The sequence below is a fragment of the Panthera uncia genome (assembly GCF_023721935.1).
Source record: "Panthera uncia isolate 11264 chromosome A3 unlocalized genomic scaffold, Puncia_PCG_1.0 HiC_scaffold_11, whole genome shotgun sequence".
Lineage (NCBI taxonomy): Eukaryota > Metazoa > Chordata > Mammalia > Carnivora > Felidae > Panthera > Panthera uncia.
In genome coordinates, this window is record NW_026057578.1 from 71,382,506 (window position 1) to 71,403,024 (window position 20,519).

Consider the following 20,519-nt stretch of genomic DNA (forward strand, 5'->3'; position numbering starts at 1 on the left):
AGTTTATATGTGAAACCTTCTTGTATTCTGACCTCCCTGTTCCCACCACTTCTTTCCTAGCTCTTGGGTAGGTTTTTCAAGTCCTTGAATGTGTACAAATCCCATCACAGCTTGTTGGCCATCCTCTCCCAGGCACTGCAATCCTGCTAATGTTTAGATGTTCAGGAAATGAACACTCCGTAGTTTACCCTTTTGAGCTTGTTGTGATGCAAGGAAAGCGGTCATCTTTTTTTCATTCTTTTTTTTTTAACCTCTCAGACTTCATAAAGCTTCTTGCAACAGAGGCTTAATCTCATCTCTTAGTGTTCCCATTCACGTGCTTCATGCTAAGTCATACAGAATCTTAGTGTGTAGGTCTACCAAGTATGAGAAAAGAAACAAAACCCATTCACAACAAGAGAACCCTCAAAGTAGCAACTTCCACATGAACTAGCAGGGAATGTGCGTGTTCCTCGCCTGGGCAAAGCACAGTGTCTCTGAATCTTAGTTGCCTTGTCTGCAAAATGGACACAATACCTACTTCATAGGTTTAGTCACTTGGGAAAATGTATGTGAAAGCATTTTGTAAATTACAGAGTGTTGTAGTAATGTGATAACTGTTGTTATTATGGCCAATCGTTTATATGGAGATAGATGATAATTACTACTACAACAATAGTCTCTAAGAGAGAGGAGATTATTTATCACCAATAAATTTAGAACTAGAAGGAATTTTTTATGACCATAGACTCCAACCTGTTTGATCTCTAGGTGAGGTCCAGGGAAGGTTAGACACACATGCAATTATTTGGCTTTTCCGTGGCACTCAGGAGATGGGGTGAGCCTGAGTACTGTGGACCTGGGTCTTTGAGTATACCACAGCACTTCTAATTTGTGCTGTCCACAGATAACCATAGGGACTTGGTTATACTATTCTGGCACCACAAGGATGGCAGGTACATGTTGCTTAGGTTTCATTTGCTTTGATCCCATAGCTAACTGTGCCTGTCAGTTGTGGCCACCTTTCATTACGCCCTGGAATCTTGGTGCAACTTGAAGGCAGGTACAGCTCTTATCAGAGTTGGCTGCATGTGTTGATATCCCTGGCCCGGCTGAGGAACACTAGTTTTTTGGATTAGAAAAGATTGAGGGGATAGCCCCAAATCACAGGGTCTGTTTCTGCAGAAAGCTTGGTTGACTGCTGAGCACTCTGAAAACTATCTTGCCTCCCTTCGTGTTCCCTTTCACATGCTGTGTTTCTGCCATAAGCGTCTTCAGGATTCTTCTTAGAGCACCATAAATTGTGGGTAAGACCCCTGGCCTCTTGCTTTATTAAGTTAGAATTGGGTAAACTCCTTTACATTTCTTCTTTTCTTCCTCAGAATGTCCTCATCCTTTCCCTTCTGCCTCAGAAGCTAAGGCTATCTCTCCTCTTGGCTACGGCTGACTGCCCCAGCCATAACTTCAAGCCATTTTCCCACTGGCCTTTTCCTACCTGTGCCAACTCAGGGCTGAAACCTGTGCACAGAGGATGTGTTCAGCTGGACCCTGGCCCAGAGCCCCTTCCCCTGCTTCTGTCGCTCCTGTTTACCACCTCTACCTTCTTGTTGTTCTTCCCTTTGCTCCTCATTCTCTAACTCCCTGTAACCTTGCTTCAGCTTTTATTACCCCAGTGACCTCCTCATTCCCATACTGGATTAATCCACATCTCCTCTGACTTCTAGTTCCTTCTGTTTGCAGTGTGATGCCATCCTACCCCCTTTCCTCCTTGAGTATCTCTTTCTTCTCTTGGATTTTCATTCCATAGCTCTTTTGGTATCTCCACTGTTTTTTCTTCTTGCTTACAGCCCCTGGCTTTCCCCAGGGCTCTCTGCCCAGCCACTTTCCTCTTACATTCCTTCCCAGGTGTAAGCCTACTACAGTATCTCTCACTGTGCCCGGCCTCTTTCCTCAGCCTTGAGCTTTCCCTCGTTCCACATCCTTGACCACTTCTGGACATGTCACCTCTAGGTTTTGCAGGTAACTCAGATTGAGCATAACCAGAAGGAAATGGTCAGCCTTCCCCTACACCTGGCCACCAGCTCTAAAAACCCTGGAGTCTTGTGCAACCCTAGCCTTTGAACCTCCCACGTATGTATAGTTGGTTGCGAAGAGTCCTGTGGATTAACTCTTGCATCAGTCCATTCCTTTTTGTGTCTGTTGCCTCACACTGACTAGTCCTTTGACTTGGAGAACTCCAGTAACCACCTGAATGACCTTGCTGCTTTTAGTCTCTCTCCTTTCTACCCATTCTAACTGACCACTGCCAGAATAATCTTCCCTAGAGCCCAACCCAGACCCAGTCTTCCTCTGGCTGAAATGTCTCCAACTGTTCCCAGCTCAGGCTTAGTTCCCTCAGGGCTTCCCTCCTGCCTGACAGTCCCTTATGCTCCAGTCAGATGGTAACACTCGCTGGTGCTGTTCCTGGAACAGCCCAGTTGGTGTCTTTATTTATGTTGCTTCCCATCCCACCTTCCACACTAGGAGAGGAGGCTCCCTTCATCCCACCCATCAACAGTCTTACCTGTGTTTCAGGTTCTGATGACAATGCCAATCCCTCCTAGAGTTGTTTCTACCTGTCTTCCTAGGCAGTTGTGTCTCCCTTGTCCTCTGAACTCTTGTAGCTCCCCTTCTTTAGCCCCTGTCTGTTCTTCTGCTATCACACTGTTTGTGTATCTGTCCCATCCTCTTGGCCAGAAACTCTCCCATCTCCCAGTCATCTCTGAAACCTCCACTGGGCATTGTTCCTTGCACAAGGTTGGCGGTCCAGTAAATGCTGAATGGAATAAAGAACGAGTGACTCTGGCCTTCCTTTACCTCCACCCCACTGCTGAGTTGGAGGTGGCCAGATGAATCATCAGGGTTGTGTCCTCTTCTTCTCCTGCCCCATCATACCAGATAGATTCCCACTTCTCACCTCTTGCCCCTGCAGGGCTATTAAACCCTTCCCCAGCCTCAAAACCTTCCTTACTTGGCATGTATTCACTCTGCCTGGCTTGTTTGGAGTCTGCTCTTTAGTACTGAGTGTGGCTACATTAGTCCCAGCCTCTACCCCCATCACCTAGTATGTAACCTGGCTGATTAGAAAGCTCATTTCACCTACTTCCCCATACCAGAGGGAGCTGAAAGGGAGTCTCGAAGAGTGGTGACTCATACTCTATTCACTAAGTGGCTTAAAGATTAAAAAATAAAGCATTGTTAATTGGCAAGCACTTTGCAGTCTCCTTGTCTCTGCCCACAGCTGGACACTTAAGAGACTTAAAATTTCATATTTAATAGTGAAGTATATTTAATGTTAATATATAATGTATGAAATAGTGAAGAAGGGCCTGTTAAAATTGTAATTGAGAAAATTCTCCATTCAACTTTCTGTAGCTTTGATGTGATATGTGGGGAAAATATGCAAAAGGTGTATTTTGAAAAATACACTTTTATTTGAATGGTATCATCATTGTCAGGGTATTTTTACATCATTCCCTCATTGACCTCGTAAAGGTAGGCATTAATTATCCCTGTCTGACAGGGGAGGTTTAGAAAGAATCCAGGTTTCTTCTAAGGTCATAGGCGATTAAGAGGCTTGGCCAGGACTAGAAGCTCAAGTCTTGGAATCCTAGTCCAGTGCTTCTTCCAGCAACCCCACATTCCTGTCAGCATCCTGCATGATGAGAAATGCCTTCAAATCCTGGACCTGGCTTTAGAAAGCTAAAGGTTGACACTGGATGTATTAAAAACCTTGTCCTGTAGATACCAGGAATGGGGGTTGCTCATTTGAGCACTTAGTTGAACTTTAGGTTTGTTTTAACTCTAGCCCTGGATAGGATGCAGTTGCTTGAATTACCAGTGCCCTGGGGACTAAAGTAAACCTGGAGTGGAGGCCCACCTCTTTAGTGCAGATTGGAATCCCTTAGGAAGAAATTACCTTCTTCAGTGAGTATTGCTGCAGCATTCCATGTGGAAAAGCCAAATTTGTGATTTGTTTTCTGTCTGTAGTTAGGGGAGAGGGGGTTGGGGTGGTGGGAAGAAAAAACTAGGGTCAGTTATTTACCCAAAATATATTTTGACCACTGTTACTGTCTCTGTACGAGATTTTTTTTTTTTTTTTTTTTTTTTTTTGGTTGTGATCGGTGGGAGAAGTTAAGGAGGAGAGTTTTAGTATCTTGAAGAACCCAAAAGTTCAGGAGTCTCATTTTACAAATCAAAGTAGGATTTGAAGATAATTTCTGGTCTCTTAATCTCCCCATCGGTTGGTAAACTCCTCGGGTCAGGGATCCTTGAGGTATATACCTGTGTACCTTTCTCCCACAATGCCTTGCAAATCAGTGCTCCCGTAAATCCAGCATCGACTTAGTATTACGGAGCCAGTGTTATACCAGAAAACCTCCCGCTAAACATCTTGTGATGGCCGCAGAAGTCTATTGAGGAGATTCTTCGGTGCAATGAACTCACACTTCCCCTCGCTGTGGCCCTGACTTTGTCTCACTTGTACGCAGTGGCCGGCCGGCCCCCCCCCCCCCCCCCCGAGTGGTTGGCGCCCGCGCAGTAGGGACGCTGCGCGCACCTAGGTGCGCGGCCCTGGTGGCCGCGTTATCTCCATGGACGCTGAGGAGTGGATGAACCGCCCCGGCCGGCGACCTGCGGGGCTCCTCACCCTCCCGGGCTGCCTCCTTTTCATGTGATAGTAATCGGAGACTTTTCCGTTACACGAGGCTCTCAACAAAAGATTGTAATTCCAGCAGCTTTGTTTGGGAAGGTACCACTGCTACGGGCGCGTCCTGGGCCCGGCCCGAGGGTCCGCGGCTCCGGAGCTGTAGAGGCGGCGTGGGCCGTCCCCGGCCGCCTGTAGGTGGGGGGACGCCGGCCGGCCGGCGTCCCCCGCGCCCCTCCTCGTGGTACAGCCTGCGTTTCCTCTACAATGCTGTTATGCTAATCAGGTGACATCACCGCCCAGCGCACGGAGAGTGGCTCACGATTAAATTACAAACCGGCGGCCGCCGCGGGCAGCCAGGAGGAGGTGTGTGTACTGCTCCCGCGAGCTCCTGGGCTCAGCGATGGGGCATGCTTAGGATTGGCCATATTTAAACAAATTTTTAAAGTAGGACTTGCACCTTCCTTCCCTTCCTCCCTCCGTCTTCCCGCCCCTCCTCGGTAATTTATTTCAAGCTTCTAGTCGAGAGCCACAAAAGAAAGGAAAACAACAAGGAATTAGATGCGTGAGTGGTAACTCCTGGCCGGGCTAAGGTGGACTCTGCTGCAGCCAACTTCCTATCAGATCAGCCTGCTGGACTTTCAGACCGGAATGGGGCTTGCCTGAGGTCCAGCCCTTTTCACAGGGAACGGGAGCCAAGCCGTGCGGAAGCTGCTGTGTGTTGGATGGGGGTAGGCGGGGGCCGGAGTGGGATTTCCACCGTGCAGCCCGCCGGGGCGTTACGCCGGGCATAATGGAATTGCAGAGGACGTCTAGCATCTCTGGGCCGCTGTCCCCAGCTTACACGGGGCAGGTGCCTTACAACTACAACCAGCTGGAAGGCAGATTCAAGCAGCTACAAGGTAAGCCCCCGTCCCAAAGGCCGGACCTGCCCTGGGGCTGTGCCTACAGGGGTTCCGAGGTTTTATTTGTGCCATATGGTATGTAACCCTAAAGAAGACGGGCCGCCGACTGGCCCAGCCCCAAAGCCTCTGGTTGGCTGTGAGCACCCCATTCACTCCTTAAAGGAGACACTTTCTCACTCTCTAGAAAAGCCTCCATTTGGAGTCCCATTCTCTCTCTCCCTCTCTCCCTCTCCCCCCCCCTCCTCCTCTCTCCCCCTTCTCCCCTCTCCCCTCAACCCAGTATCCTTTTGGCTTTCTAGGTTGTCAGGTATCTGCTGCTCACTGCACACACCTTTTCTGTCCTTTTAGCTATCTTTGCAGCTCAGTAGATCAATGCTAATAGACCTATTAGTATGCAAGCATTAGATTCTGGGTCGCCTCTGTCTCCCAGCGCCCCCAGCCTCTTACCTCTGGGAATCCTAAAGGTGTAAAGTGCACTGCTCGACACCCAGTCCCGTAGAACAATAGCAAAAGGGAGGAGGGAGTGGTCTTTTTGTTCCTAAGCCTTGGGTAAATTACAGTTTTGATTCCGAAGCTTAATTTTAACTCTTTTGATGTATTGTGTTGGGGAGAACCTTCCCATCAATTTAGTAGGCTATGTAATTTATAATGAAAGCCAGTTATTGTCATTCCAGTGCTATGGGTTGGATTCGTTGGATCAATTATAGGTTTCTTGGCGTCTATATTAGTCTGAAATAATTGAATGAATCCAGTATTTTACCGCACATATTTTTGTGGAGAGCAGGGACCTGTGTGCAGCAGTGTGTGGGATGATGGGCCTGCAGCCCGCTGCTGGGGTGGCCCCTCCAGCCCTTGGCTGTCCCTGCCCAACCAGCAGGCCTGGCTGGTGGTTTCTCAGAGCTTATACATGAAAAAGGACTCATAACTGAAAACAGAACTCTTTCCGTTTGGAAGCCCCTGGAATCAGTAGTAGGCCAGGAATGGTTCTAATGCTGTGAAAAAGTGGCCTTTACACACTGTATGTTTCTTATTTTAACTCTTCTTAGTGCCACAAATGTGGTTCCTGTGAGGAGGAGGAAGGAAGGAAGCAGCTCAATCCTAGAATGTTTTCATTGGGAAGGGGAGGGAGGATATATTTCATTCAAAGGTTTATTTGTCTTGTGAAATAGTTGACAGTAATGACACTTTTCTGGAAAACAAGAGGCAGAACGGGACGTGATTTTAAACATTTGCTAGTCTGTGCTGCGTTCCTGGGGCAGTTAGCTAAGAGGAAGCTCCATTCCCCCCAGGGAGTGGTTATGTGTCTTTGCTTCATTCCCCTTGAGCTCTTGGAAGGTAGAATTTGCTTTTTGGGAAAATTTGGGTTGGGGAAACAGGGCGGTAGGGGACATTTGCAAATGGTAAAGAGAGGAATGGTGGTGTGTCTGTTATCTTCCGGGTCTGTGCTGGAAGCCCCATGGTTTTAGGTTTTAAGAATTCAGAATGCACCTCCTGTAAGCATGACTAAGTCTCCCTGCTTCATTGTGTCACACCGCTAAGGAGAAAGCACCCAACGGGCAGATCCTTGATCAGAAAACCTATTACCAACATCCAATCAGCCCACTCCTGTAGTCTCAGGGAAAAAAAATGCAAAACCAAGGAGAAAATGTAAGAAGGTGTGGGGGGCAGTGTTCTCAAAGGCCCACCCAAAACAACAAAAGGCCGTTATCTGAAAGGTTTGAGGATGGTTGTAAAACTGCTCACTGAGAAGGGTGGAGCTTACACACAGGAAATGTCTTAAACTGTCCTCCCTGGATAGAGTAAAATTTAAATTAAAAAAAAAAAAATCACCAGGTGCTCATTACTGTTTCTCAAGGAAATCTCTTCAAAAGGTGTAGGCTTCACATTTTGTTTGCTGGCTTTTTTTTTTTTTTTTAATGACTTTTGCTCCCTAATGTAGTACCAGATAGCTTTCTTATTTCTGAATATTGTGGTTTAGGAGTTACACAAGTTTAGTGTTGGTATCTCTATAACAGAAAACTACCCATGTTGAGGAACTGAGAAAGGGTGAATTAACTTCCAAGTATGGTGGATCCCAGGAGAATTACAAACATCGCATCCTCCTTAGTAGGGGTGTGTGGAACTGATTGCATTGTGAGCAACATTAGAAGAATTTTTGCTAAAACTTTTTCCCTTTCCTACCCCCAGTTTGTATTTGTAGTTCTTCCAATCATCACATCTTTTATAATATATAGATTATATCATCTGATTTAATTTTATGCATGCCTCCAAAGCTGCTCCTTGCCCCACCACCCCGTTTTTTATTCTTCTGAATATCATCCTTCCTAGCAGTTATAACCCAGTATTGGTAAACTGGTCTTTTGAATTGATTTTTTAAAATGCTTCTTACATGAATTTATTCATTTAGCGTCTATGCCTGAGATGTTTATTTCTGAGGGTACTGTGATTTCGTGGGAGATCTTTTTGCTGGCTTCGCATATTTTCACAGTTGATCCTAAAAATTTCAGGAGGGACCAGGGGATGAGATTTGATGTTGTAGCTAAAGGAATATGATATTAAAATGTGTTTAGTCTACTTAGATAGTAAGCAAATAAGTGTGACTTACTTACACTCTGATTTAAGGGTCTGAGATGTAGAGTGATATCTGTCACACTGGTGTTCCTGGTATAAGTAAAACAAGAAACAGAAACAGACCTTCAGCCTCTGATGGCTTCAGATGTTAACCACCAACACCCAGCACACCTAACAGACACACCCAAAGTGCATTCTCTTTTTCAAATTGTTCATCTGCAAAATTGAGTTACCACCTTCCTCAGAGCCTGATCATGTGTCTTTAAAGGTGGGTTAGTTTTTTTTCAAATAAGAAAGAAATGCTAAAACACAAAAAACTCAACCTGACATGTTTAAAAAAATGTGTTTGTAGTAACAGATTCATAATACCTTTCCTTCAGTTTCAAATCAGCCAGCTGAATTCCCTATAGGAATTGCTACTCTTCTACTCAGGAACTGTTGCTTGTGCCTAAAAAGTAAATTAAATGCCAGGCTCTTTAACTTGGCATTGGACCCTCCCCACATGGCCCAAACCCCAAATACTTCATATTCTGCCTCTTACATTCCAGTCAAATCTTCCAGGTAGGCAGGCTTGCAGCTCTTCATAAAACCAAGCCCCAGGTTTTGCCTTCATTGTCTGCCTTTTGCCTTAAATGCCCCACTCTTCATTTTACGTGCAGAAATCATTCCTATAATTTTTTAAGACTCTGCTCACATTCCAGTTATTCCATAAAGCTTCTTGTCTCTTCTCTTGTGGTTGGTGGGAAGAAGATTTCATTGAGTGCTTACTGTGTCCCAGACATGTTAGTAGGAGATTTATATATGGTATCTTGTCTTCGTAACACACCTAGGACATTTTATTTTTTTATTTTTTATTTTTTATTTAAAAAAAATTTTTTTTTCAACTTTTTAAATTTATTTTTGGGACAGAGAGACAGAGCATGAATGGGGGAGGGGCAGAGAGAGAGGGAGACACAGAATCGGAAACAGGCTCCAGGCTCCGAACCATCAGCCCAGAGCCTGACGCGGGGCTCGAACTCACGGACCGCGAGATCGTGACCTGGCTGAAGTCGGACACTTAACCGACTGCGCCACCCAGGCGCCCCGTCCTAGGACATTTTAAAGATGAGAAGACAATCAAATAGCTTGACGAGGGTTCACAGGCATTACTGAGCTCAGGCTGCATATTGTTGTTCTCTAATTTTCTTTTCCTAAACCTTTAGATACTGATTTTATTTCTGCAATAGTAATAATAATAATAATAATGAGGTTACATTGTGAAATGGGCACCCTAACCAGATTGCTCTCTCCTGCCTACCTGCCTCCCAGCCTCCCAGAACACTGATTCTCTTGGCCCCGGCGGTGGGGTTGTAATGAAGACAGGATCTAGTTGAAAAGCATCAATATGAATTTCTTCTGCCTTCTTTGCAGCCTAACCCTGACATCTAGCACTTGGTATTTCTGGAAAAGGTGCTTTTTCTTAGCTGTTCTGGCTCAATGAACGTGTCCCAGTGTCCAGAAGGAGTTATGGAGTCGTTTGTCTTCAGTGGGACACAGAAAACTACAGAGCAGTTTATTACTTGATATCTCAGAGTTGTCTTATTGCATTTCTTCATTTTTTTTTGTGGTCCTGGTTTCTTCTCTTAGTGAAAGAGCATTGCTGGTCTTAAGTTTTTAAGAACTTGCCAGTTTGTTAGGGTACCTAGATATTTGTCTTGCATAATATCTTAAACCTTAGAGAAAGAAGATTGCTGGGCTTCTACCTCCTCATCATGAAGAAAATTTAAAGTTCTTAGATAACAGTCTTAGCCTTCATATATTTCCCATTGTGACAGTGAAAAGAGTTGGTGACGAATGAGAACTCTTTTTTTGGGGGTGGGGGCCAGGATTTATAAGAGCCTTTTTGGGTTTAATGAAAGCATGTCAAGATTGGCGTTTTGGTCTGGATATCTGCCAATACGATACGATAGCTTTTCTAAGCCCAGATAACTTTGTGGGACAAGTAACCAATTAAAAAAAAAAATCTTTTTAACAGTCTACCAGACTTTCAGCCTAAAATTTGGAAGTTCTTTAAAAAAAAAAAAATTTTTTTTAATGTTTATTTATTTTTAAGAGAGAGACACAGCACAAACAGGAGAGGGACAGAGAGAGAGGGAGACACAGAATCCAAAGCAGGCTCCAGGCTCTGAGCTGTCAGCACAGAGCCTGACATGAAGCTCAAACTCTTGAACTGTGAGATCATGATCTGAGCCAAAGTTGGACACTTAACCGACTGAGCCACCCAGGAGCACCTTAAAATTTGGAAGTTCTTAACAGATTTGTGAACTAGAATCCTTTTTGAATGGTGTAGTAATAATAACTACTACTAATGTGTACAGCACTTAATTTTAATATGTATCATCTTGCATAATTAACTAAATGAGACTATTCAAAGTACCCAGCATGGGATGTAGTACTTAGTAAGTTCTAAGTAAGTGTGCATGTATTTAATAATAATATTTCTCTGGGCTAGATATTATTTTTTATAGGTAAATAAGCAGATCATTTGGTATGAGGCTACCACTCCAGAATCCAGGTTTTTGGATTCCAAATTTGATCTCTTCTAGGACAACAAAGTGGGTTAGGTATGAGCCATAGCACCTGTTCCCAGATATCATGAATTGCATTGTGGTGGCATGGAAAATTAATGGACCGGTCAGATTACTGGACATGTGGTGCTCTCTGGTTTTGGTGGGCTAGGAACTCTGATGATCAAGGGAATGCCAATTCCTTTAGCTTAAATCTGGTGTTTGACTGGGATGTCCATTAAAAGGACTGTGGGAGGCCAGCTAGCAAGAAGAGGGAGGTGACTGATAACTCCCTTTGAGGGAGAGAGACCACTTTTTTTAGGGTAGTGAAATAGGAGTAAATGACCTGACTGCTGAGGAAGCTTTCTGATGACTCTGTTCCTGTCACCTCTTCACATGCCTAGGGCCCAGAAAGGGATCTCTTCACTGCACCCCACTGCCTCTACCTGTGTTTTAGTCTCTTTGGTCTCCTAAAGCCTCCTAAAGCTGGGCCCTGATTAGAGCTCTGTGCAAAAAGTTTTGGGATTTGACTCCATTGTGACTTGGCTCCAGCTGACCTTCCCATTTCCAGCTCCTGCTACTCCTTCCTCAACAGTACTCAGGATTCCCTAAACCTACCCTGCGTTTTCCCTGCCCTTGAGACCCTGCTCTCCAGCTTTCCTGCACCAGGAATTCTTTCTTGAGTCAGGATTATTACTTTCGAGTTCCAGTTCAGATGCCACTTAATTCTAAGTATTCCCAGAGGGAGAGGAGGTCAGAATCTCTGCTTGGATTCCCTTCCTATAAGATTTAAAGTTTAAGCACTTGCTCATTTTGTGATTTTTACATACTGCTTTTGGTTATTATAGGGGCATAAAGACAAAAGTCTGACATAACCTGTCTTACATGTAATAGTTACCAAGTCTGTTAAAGAGTAAATAAATGCAATTATTATTATGGGCTGCTTTATTGCAGTGGTTCTCAATAGGAGGCCCCCAGCCCAGCAGCATCAGCATGATCTGGGAACTTGCTAGAAATATAAATTCTCAGGCCCTACTTCTGAAACTCTGGGGTGGGGCCCAGTAGTAGGTGTTTTTTATAGTCTGCCAGGTGGCTCTAACACACACTCAACTTTGAGAATACTCCCTTATTGGATCATTCATAGAATCTTTGTAATTTGGTGATGGGGAGGAACTGACTGCATGAATTGCTCCTAAATAGGAGCAGATAATATATGTGATTTATTGAAGAATGAAGAGTTGTGAAAAAGTATGTTCAGAACAAAATTGTTTAATAGTGGAAAAGGCATTTAGTCAGGAATGGCCTCTGTCCCACTAAATTAGAAAAGCCATTTAACATCTGCAGGCTTCAGCTACCTCATCTGCCAGGTGGGTCAATTACCTGTCCTAGTTGCCCACCAAGTTGCTGTGAAGATCAATCCAGAAAGATCTAAGTTTAGAAAAAATAGAGGTAAAGACACTAGTATCTGCAGGTTGTGAGTACAGTTCTGTAAGGCATCTCGCTTAGTTCCATTTAGGTTCTTAAGAATCTACTGCATTTAACTGTAAAAACAGAAATCCCAACGACCTGGTGACTGGAAGGCAGGCATACAGTACCTCACCACATCCCTGTCCTGGATCTCTGAAGATCTGGGCTGCTTTCCTTATCTGAATACCTGTCAGGTTTACCTTCCAGGGTTGTGTTGAACAGTAGCTGCCATAATTTATATGAAGCTTCCTTGAAAACATCCATGTACTATTAAAAATGTAAAGTGTGGTTATTGTTTCCATCGTCATCTTTTCTTTTAAAGAAAAGTTCTACATGTGGATGAACTCTTAAGAAGTCTGGTATTGCACAGCAATTTAAATATGGATTTCAGGGTTTGTTTTCTTGTCTTCTGGAAAATGACGTGACTAGTGACAGAGCTTCAAGTTTTCAGTTAATGATAGCTTCATAGGCATACATCCCTCAAAGTGGAATTACACCTGTGCACATTATCAAAGTAAGCCAGGTAGATCTCAGCCATTTTTGGATCTTGGTATCTTTTCTCCCCCTTGTCTGACAAGTTTCTATCAATTCTTAGGCCCCCAGCTATGAAAAACTAATGACAGATGAAATAAACAATAAAGGTATTGTAAGCATTTTTCTAACGTCTGTGTTCTTAGCTGGCTAAGATTGCTGGCTATGTTCTTAGATTGGCTTAATTAAGACTTTGGCAGTTGTTAAACCAGTTCATGGGTGCGAAGGACTTGGCATTTAAAAGCTCAGTAGTTCGTCACTAATCTAGGCAACTTTAGAGCAAGAAGAATCCCAAGAAATAATAAAACTGATTTTTAAAATAGAGGGTTTGCTTTCTTGCTTATCCCATCAGCTTATTAATAAAAATGTGTTGAGACCTGTCCCCTGGTTAGGAAGTGTGTGAGGAAGTGTGTATTTCAGCAATGCTGGAAATGCTGGTTGAGCTTACGGAGTAGAGACACAAGTGGAGAATAAACTTGTTCCAGGTTAGAGACCCAGGCTAGGGATGCAAGACCAGGGTAGGGGAAGTGGAGCAGGTTCAGGGTGGCCAGAGTTTGCAGAGTGCAGAATGAGGAAGGGTGGATAGGAGGGGTTCTAGAAGGATAATTGAAAAGCCAGAGGATGTGTGGTCCTGTAAATCAGGTTAAGGAGTTCGGAGGTAAGTTGAGCAGTGGAAAGCCACTGAAGGATTTTAGATAGGATAGTGACTTGTTGTGACTTTTTTTTTCCTCCCAAGAAAGGTGTGTTTGACTGCTTAGTGTGTTGATTGCTTTAGGGGGTAGTGGTCAGGAAAAGAGGCTGGAAACCAGTCGGGAGACTGTTGCATTTGTGGGGTGAGAAACAGCATAGCCTCCTCAAATTTTAAATTGCAAGGTACTTAGAACCTGGTTACTTAGTGTGGTCTGCAGATGACCTGGGGGTTTGTTAGAAATGCAGAATCTCAAGCCCACCCCAGATCAACTAAGTCAGAACTTCATTGTAACAAGATCCCCAGGTGGTTTGTAGGCATCTTCAAGTTTAAGAAGTGCCGCCTTGGGGGGCACCTGGGTGGCTCAGGTCATGATGTCACAGCTCAGATCGTGGGTTCGAGCCTCTAGTTAGTCTCCGTACTGAGTTCAGAGCCTGGAGCCTACTTAGGATTCTGTGTCTCTCTCTCTGCCCCTCCCCTGCTCATGCTCTGTCTCTCTCTCTCAAAAATAAATGAACATTAAAAAAAAAAAAAAAAGTGCTGCCTTGAAAATAATCTCTACTTGCCTCTTTACCCCTGTGAGCAGACAGCAAAAAAGTTCCAGAAAGCTTATGACCTTCCTGAGGTTTAAAGTTTATGTGTTTTATATGAGTCTACATTAAAGTTTTCCTGGTCTTCTTCTCTTTCAGGTAATCTAGAGCATTTTAAAGTAACTATAAAAATAATCTTATATCCAAATGTATAATAGTTAATTAAAGAAAGTTTAGTATTACCCTAGGAGATTACAGGGCTTTAAAAGCATGGTTGGTTAATTCCTAGCTTTGTAAATCTTTGTAGAATTTGGCTGGGATTTTTGTATTTGCTAATCCTGCATTTCTCAAAATTGGTGAGGTTAAAAAAGCACAGTTTCTTTTCATTTACCCATTTGGTATATGTATTTTTTAAGTTTATTTTTTTAATTTGAGAGAGAGAGTGGGGGTGAGGGTGGGGGGAGGGGAGAGAGAGAATTCCAAGCAGGATCCCTGCTGCTAGCGCAGAGCCTGACACAGGGCTTGAACTCAGGAACCTGTGAGATCGTGACCAAGGCCAAAACCAAGAGAACACTTAATCAACTGAGCCACCCAAGCATCCCTACCCATTTGGTATTAATGGAGCATTAAAACAATTCTCTCGGCCAGTTTCTTTAAGTTCTTTCAGAATTTTAGCGTGTTATCCTGGGAAGTAGAGGCTTGGTAAATTCATACTTGCTTTATGACTTCAACCTTTTACATATTTTTGAAGTTTTTTTTAAAGCAAAAAAATTCCTTCCCCTATGCTCCGTTTTAGTAAAAGCATCCTATATGAAATCAATGATGCCCTTTTTGCACTTGCACTTAGACTTTAGTCCACTTTCATGTATATCAGACTTCCCTAGCAGTGCCTTCAGGTGTGGCTGTTAAAAGTGGATTTAACATACATTAAATATCTGTTACTTGATAAGTGCTCATTTCCTGTGAGTCTGCAGGTGAAGCTTTAAAATTAGTGGGTATTGATTAGGTAGAGGAGAAAAAACATCTGCTGAAACTTGATGGCTGGAAGTTTTTGCCCCTTAAAGAAGAAAGAAAAGGGATGGGGGAGATAAGTTATTTCTGTTCTCAACTAGCACCAGTCCAAAGCCTTCCTGATGAAAAGGGCACAGGTAATGAAAGCAGTATGAGTCAAGAGGCCACTCAGGTGATATTCTTACCACAGTAGGATTGAAGGTCACTTATGGGCAAAAAAGTTTAATTTCTAACTGTTCTTTATATTACTCCAGAATTCACTTATACAGTAATTATTTCATAGCCAAATTATGACATGTTCAAAAAGAAAGAATAGTTTAAGATCCAGCAATCCCAGCAAATTTTAACTTTTCGATAGTTCTTATCTATATGCATGTACAGTTTAACATTATTATAATCATTATATAGATTCAGTTTTTTGGTGTCTTGTTTCTGTTTTTCATTTAACATTTTATCATAAACTTTCATATGTGGGTATTTCTGTGCCTATTGCCAAATTGCTTTGTAGATCAGGGCAGTCTTTTTACTAATCTGAGCCTGTTCACTCATCTCTGGGATGAAGGTAATACAGATTTTATGAAATAAAATTATTGTAAGAAAAAGTCAGATTCTCCATGGAAATGGTCACAGTACCTGGTACATGGTAGACCCTCAGTAATCAATGACAGCCATTATTATTACACGTTCTGGTTAAATGGTAAAGTGGGGCCCAACAGTGGCTGGTCTCTTGAACTTAAGTTGGGTATCTTACCCCACCTCCACCCCTGAAACCTGTTCTGGGTGTGGTTTCCTTCAGCATGTCAGAAGAGTGTTTGGTTTGCTTGAAAATGCACCCAACTGAAACACCCCTTTTATGTTCCCCTTTAGAACATATTACAAGGTTGACTGCAGTCACTTGAGTCTGAGTCTGATGACTTTTGATGTAGGTTGAAGGTCACAATGGTGCTGGCTTCCCAAGTTCATAAAAAGCATCTAGAGCAGTTATTGCTGGAGCCAGAGCTTCCAGCACTTTGTCAGAGAGAACTACTGTAGCCAAACTAATATTACCCGCCCTGTGCAGATTGGTGAATGCCTCTACTGTGTGTGCTTTTGAAAGGCCTTTCTTAGCTTTTCTCTCTCTGCCCCAACCTTGTTTTCAAGAGGCATAGGGTCTTTAAGTGGCAAATCCAGTAATCACAGTAGCATGGAGACACAGGCCAGCCTATATTTGGTTTTCACAAAGGCCTTGTGAAAGATCCGGCCTTAAAGTCTCTTTTAATACTGAAATGATGCAAGTGGAAAGTTAATTTGAGGATCACTGAGGCACGCTTTATTCATGAAGAATGTGAGCAAAACATAAAAAGTCTGCAGGCTCTGTTCTTCTTTGGTGGCAAGGAAATTACATAGGCTGTGTCATTATTTGGGTGAATTTTACCCCCTACGGAGTGTAATTGTGCTGGAATTTTGGAGTGAGAGCTGCCGTTTAAGTACGGACTAGTTGGAGTGTGTGTGTGTTTTGCCTGAAATCCTTATACAAACCGTAGACCTTATTTTGGTGACACTGAAGATGTGCAAATGGTGGTTATCTCTTGGAATGTGGCCTTGGCATTTTGAATTTGGTTTTTTTTCTTTTTTTAAGAGAAACTTTGAAGGTCTGTTTTAATACATATTTTTAATGTATATGAAATCTTTGAAAGTCCGTGTATTCTGTTTGAACTATTAAATGCCAGTGAGTTTCTGTTTATCACTAGTTTGAGTGTGTAGTAGTTGAGAGGTGAGTACAAGTCTAGTGCAAAGTGTGTTTCTGATGCTTGAAAATGGTGCCCTGATTTCTATTGAAGGAGACGTTTACCTACAGAGGTTTAAACAACTTGCTATAAAAAGTTGACTCTTGGGGCGCCTGGGTGGCGCAGTCGGTTAAGCGTCCGACTTCAGCCAGGTCACGATCTCGCGGTCCGTGAGTTCGAGCCCCGCGTCAGGCTCTGGGCTGATGGCTCGGAGCCTGGAGCCTGTTTCCGATTCTGTGTCTCCCTCTCTCTCTGCCCCTCCCCCGTTCATGCTCTGTCTCTCTCTGTCCCAAAAATTAAAAAAAAAAAAAAAAAAAAAAGTTGACTCTTGTAGTGGTAGAGGGAGATTATGCATTATCTGTGAACAACTGCCAAGCAGATGAAATCACAGCTGCACAGTCTGTGGTGGAGACTGGGTGGGAGTGGCTGGGGGAGCAGAGGAGGAGAATGATCAGAACCTAGCTGTGGTGATGTGGTGCAGAAGACTCAAGGGCTGTGGTCGGCAGTGTTCAGCGTTCGGACATTTCATCTCTCAGAAACACAGCATCACGTAAAGCACATGGGCCGCGGAGTCACGTAAGCCAGCATCAAATCCTGGCTTCATCAGTGACCTCCCTGGACCCCGTTTTCTTGATCTGTTAAAAACTGGGAAAAATAAATACCCCTTGGGGTGGCTGTAAAACTTAAATTAGTACATCGTATTGATTGGGTGACAAACTCATCCGAGTATGTCAGAGACTTTCCCAGTGTCAGCAGTGGCTATTCCTTCTGGGCAATCTCCCCAAGTCCCAGGCAAGCTGGGCAGTGGGTCACTGTAGTTACATATGAAAATACTTACCATGTACAGAAGACAAGGTCTGTGTGTGTTTGCTCATCCCTGTATGCCTTCCTACTGTTTGACACATAAATGAGTAAAGTAAGACAGACAGTAATGCATACAAAGTTCTTTAAAGTGAGTTAGCTGGTCTTCCTCCCTGTGGCCTCTCCTCTCCTGAGAAAAGAGGTGGCCTTACCAGCCACATGGTAAGTAATGTGTTGAAAGAGTGAATCATATAATAATGGCTTTGGCTCTATGATGTAGCTAAGCTATAACTTCAGGAAGGGCTCATCTGGATCTATTTACTTTTTTGATAAAATGAAATTTCGATAGGACCCTAGGGACCTCTCTCATAACAGTCCCTGTAGTCTGCAGGGTGCTGGGGGATTTAACTTTGGCGAGTCGAGAAGGAAGCCCATGGTACTGAAGTACTTAGAGAGGTAGTAACAGTTCCCCAGAAGTTAATTAGACTTATTGTTGTGGTTGTTTTTCCTTTTTTTCCCTTTGAGTGAGATGGGGCAAGAGTAGTTGGACCAGAGAAGGTTAGGATCACCCTAATGTAATCTAGTTTCATAGCCAGAGAGGTGAAAAGTACCCTGTGAAATTGAAATCCATTGTTCTAGGTGTGGTAGCCATTCGTTCGGATTTTTATACTGTGTGACTGTGAAATGAAGGCAGTTTTTCTAACTGCAAATATGTCTTTGCTCACAGTGATACAGCATGAGTAATGTTTTTCTGGAAGCCAAGCAGTTAATGATACTCTGAGCAAATAGAGGCAGGGCCTCAGAAATGTAGATATCAGATTATGATGCAAGCTTGGCTTTTTAAACTGAAGAGATAGCCACGAGAAAACTAGCTGTGGCCAAAGACTGTTTCTCAGCTCACAGTGATTTCCAGTCCCCTGCCCCCTCCTTAAAAAAAAAAAAAAATTGTTGGTTTTCCTCTGCAAATATATATGATTTCTATTTTGAGACAGGAGGTTATTTTTTCATTTGAAGCACAAGGAAGCAATTTTTAAAAGTCCTAGTCATTCAGCAGTGGGCCTGACTATAGCCAAGCTTGACTAGGAGTTCTTGGCCACAGAACCACATACTGCAGCCTTTATTAGGGTAGTAAATTCAGTTGGCTTTTTGGGAAAGGAGGGGCCTGGAATTGAGGGAGAGGCACTAGGGCACTGGCCTGCTGGTCTAGGGCTCTGCATCTGGCCGGCTTTGGGACTGTTTGCCTACCTGTGTGCTGAGTCAGATGGGAGGGTGAGTCCAGATATCATCTCAGCCAGTGTTGTCATCCAGTGATTCTGTAGTGACCTTTCTTACCTCATTTTACTTATGAGCTCATAGTTGTCTCCAAAGGTAAGTTATGCTGTGGATCACTTTTTCTGTGATAAGGAGCAGCTCTTTTGCTCATCAGTGTTTTTTGCAAGAGGAAACTGAAGCACAGGGCACTCAGTGATTTAGCAGTTGGCTTTGGGATCTCCTCTATTTCCCTTTCCCTAGTGGGAATTTACAATGTAAGTCATTTGCTAAGGTCCCCTGCATTAAAAACCAACAAATAAAACTACTGCAGTGGGAGACGTGATTGTTAGAATAATAGTTGGTGTTACTCAATTCCTGTTTAATATTCTGCCTTATGGAGGGCATCTCTGTAGCTCGTTGCTAGGCACCTAGGGTACAACTTCCCTCTAGAGGCTCACAAACAAGTCAAGAGACAGCAAAACAGATATGCTTTTCGTAATAGGATTTAAATGGGTGAATATAAAGATGGGGTGGGTGCTTTATATACCTGCAAAATGGAGAACACCTTCCCTCCTTGCTCATCCAGGAGTTGCTTTGAGAATCAGTTACAATAATGTGTGTGAGCACCCTATGAAAAATACAAATCCGTAATCAAATCCAAGAAATTTTTGTGTGGGGAAATGAATGGCAAGACTGTTCTCAGTTTCACTCAACTGGTCTGATGAAGGAAACAGACCTTTTCAATAACAATTGCCTGTATTTACTGAATAAATACCTGACTCTGTGCCATTTATTATATGCATTACCTCATTGCAGGCTCAGAGGAATGCTAGAGATAGGCATAGATGTTATCTCTGTTTACAGATGAGGAAACCAAGGCTTGGAGAGATGAAGACACTTGCTCAGTGTCACAGGGCCAGTAAACGGCGGGGCCATGATCACACCCAGCTGTGTGTTCACAGACCCCACTCCACGCTGCCTCTCTGGAGATAGGTATCTTCCTGGGAAGATCTAGGCGTGCCGAGGTGTGGAGAGAGCGGTTGGACCTCGTCTAGCAGCAGCCTACACAGTTTCTTGAGTGTGCTTTGAAGCAGCTTCCTCAGCGCTTGCTCCTCAGAAAGCGTCCTCCCCTGTGGGTGTGGGATTTATGATGTAGTTTCCTTCCTCCTGCCTCTGGCCCTTCTCCCCCAGGGTCAGAAAGCCCACGGGTGGCTGATAATGTGCTGTGCTGGAGTCACTGGTCCCCGCCCTGTGTTCAGGATGGGTCATGTTTGTGTCACCGTGTGGTAAGCTGGTGGTGCTGTGGGGGCCTGACCAGTGCAGGCTGGCTTGGAATCAGAGGTCACAGCCTTGGCCACCACATTGCTCATGAGTCCCCTGATGCCTGTGATGTAAGAGTTCAACCACAAGCTTCTTTCTCCTGCACTGAATGTAACCTTAAAAAAAAAAAAAAAATGCTTTTGTGGGTGAAATTTCCAGCACGAACCAGGTATGAACCAGGTGCTTTGACATCTACTGTATTTTATTTTTTCAGTAGCCTTGTGAGATAGGTGGTGTCCTATCTGCCCTGAGAATTGAGGAACCTGAAGATCACAAAGGTGAAATGAGGTGGCATGATCACTTAGCCAGCAAGTGACAAATGGGTGATTTTGCAAAATTTTGCAGCAAGAGGGGGCTGTTTTCAACATTTCTTTGAACTTAAAGTATGTATTTTTTTTTTTTTACATAGGGTAGAGGCAGATAGCAAGGCATAGTGTACATGTTTATCAGCACATGGGTAGATTTTACT

The 20,519-nt window shown here is 43.6% G+C and overlaps 1 protein-coding gene and 1 long non-coding RNA gene across 6 annotated transcripts in view; one reads left to right on the plus strand and one right to left on the minus strand.

Annotated features, from left to right (window-relative positions):
* The window catches only part of SPTBN1 (spectrin beta, non-erythrocytic 1), a 199,180-nt gene that overhangs the window by 81,229 nt on the left and 97,432 nt on the right, over positions 1 to 20,519 (plus strand). For 2 of the 5 annotated variants that reach the window (XM_049650246.1, XM_049650247.1), the window contains exon 1: positions 4,637 to 5,565. The exons of the other annotated variants lie outside the window; for them this stretch is intronic. In XM_049650246.1, coding sequence (XP_049506203.1) covers positions 5,457 to 5,565 — 109 coding nt within the window. In that variant the 5' untranslated portion in view covers positions 4,637 to 5,456. Of the gene's footprint in view, positions 1 to 4,636; positions 5,566 to 20,519 lie in introns of those variants that run through there. 5 annotated transcript variants of the gene reach the window in all.
* On the minus strand, positions 3,431 to 4,526 carry LOC125936249 (uncharacterized). The gene is made up of 2 exons (XR_007461971.1): positions 4,064 to 4,526; positions 3,431 to 3,673 (listed from the first exon to the last, which is right to left on the minus strand). It is a non-coding gene; the product is annotated as an uncharacterized LOC125936249 (long non-coding RNA).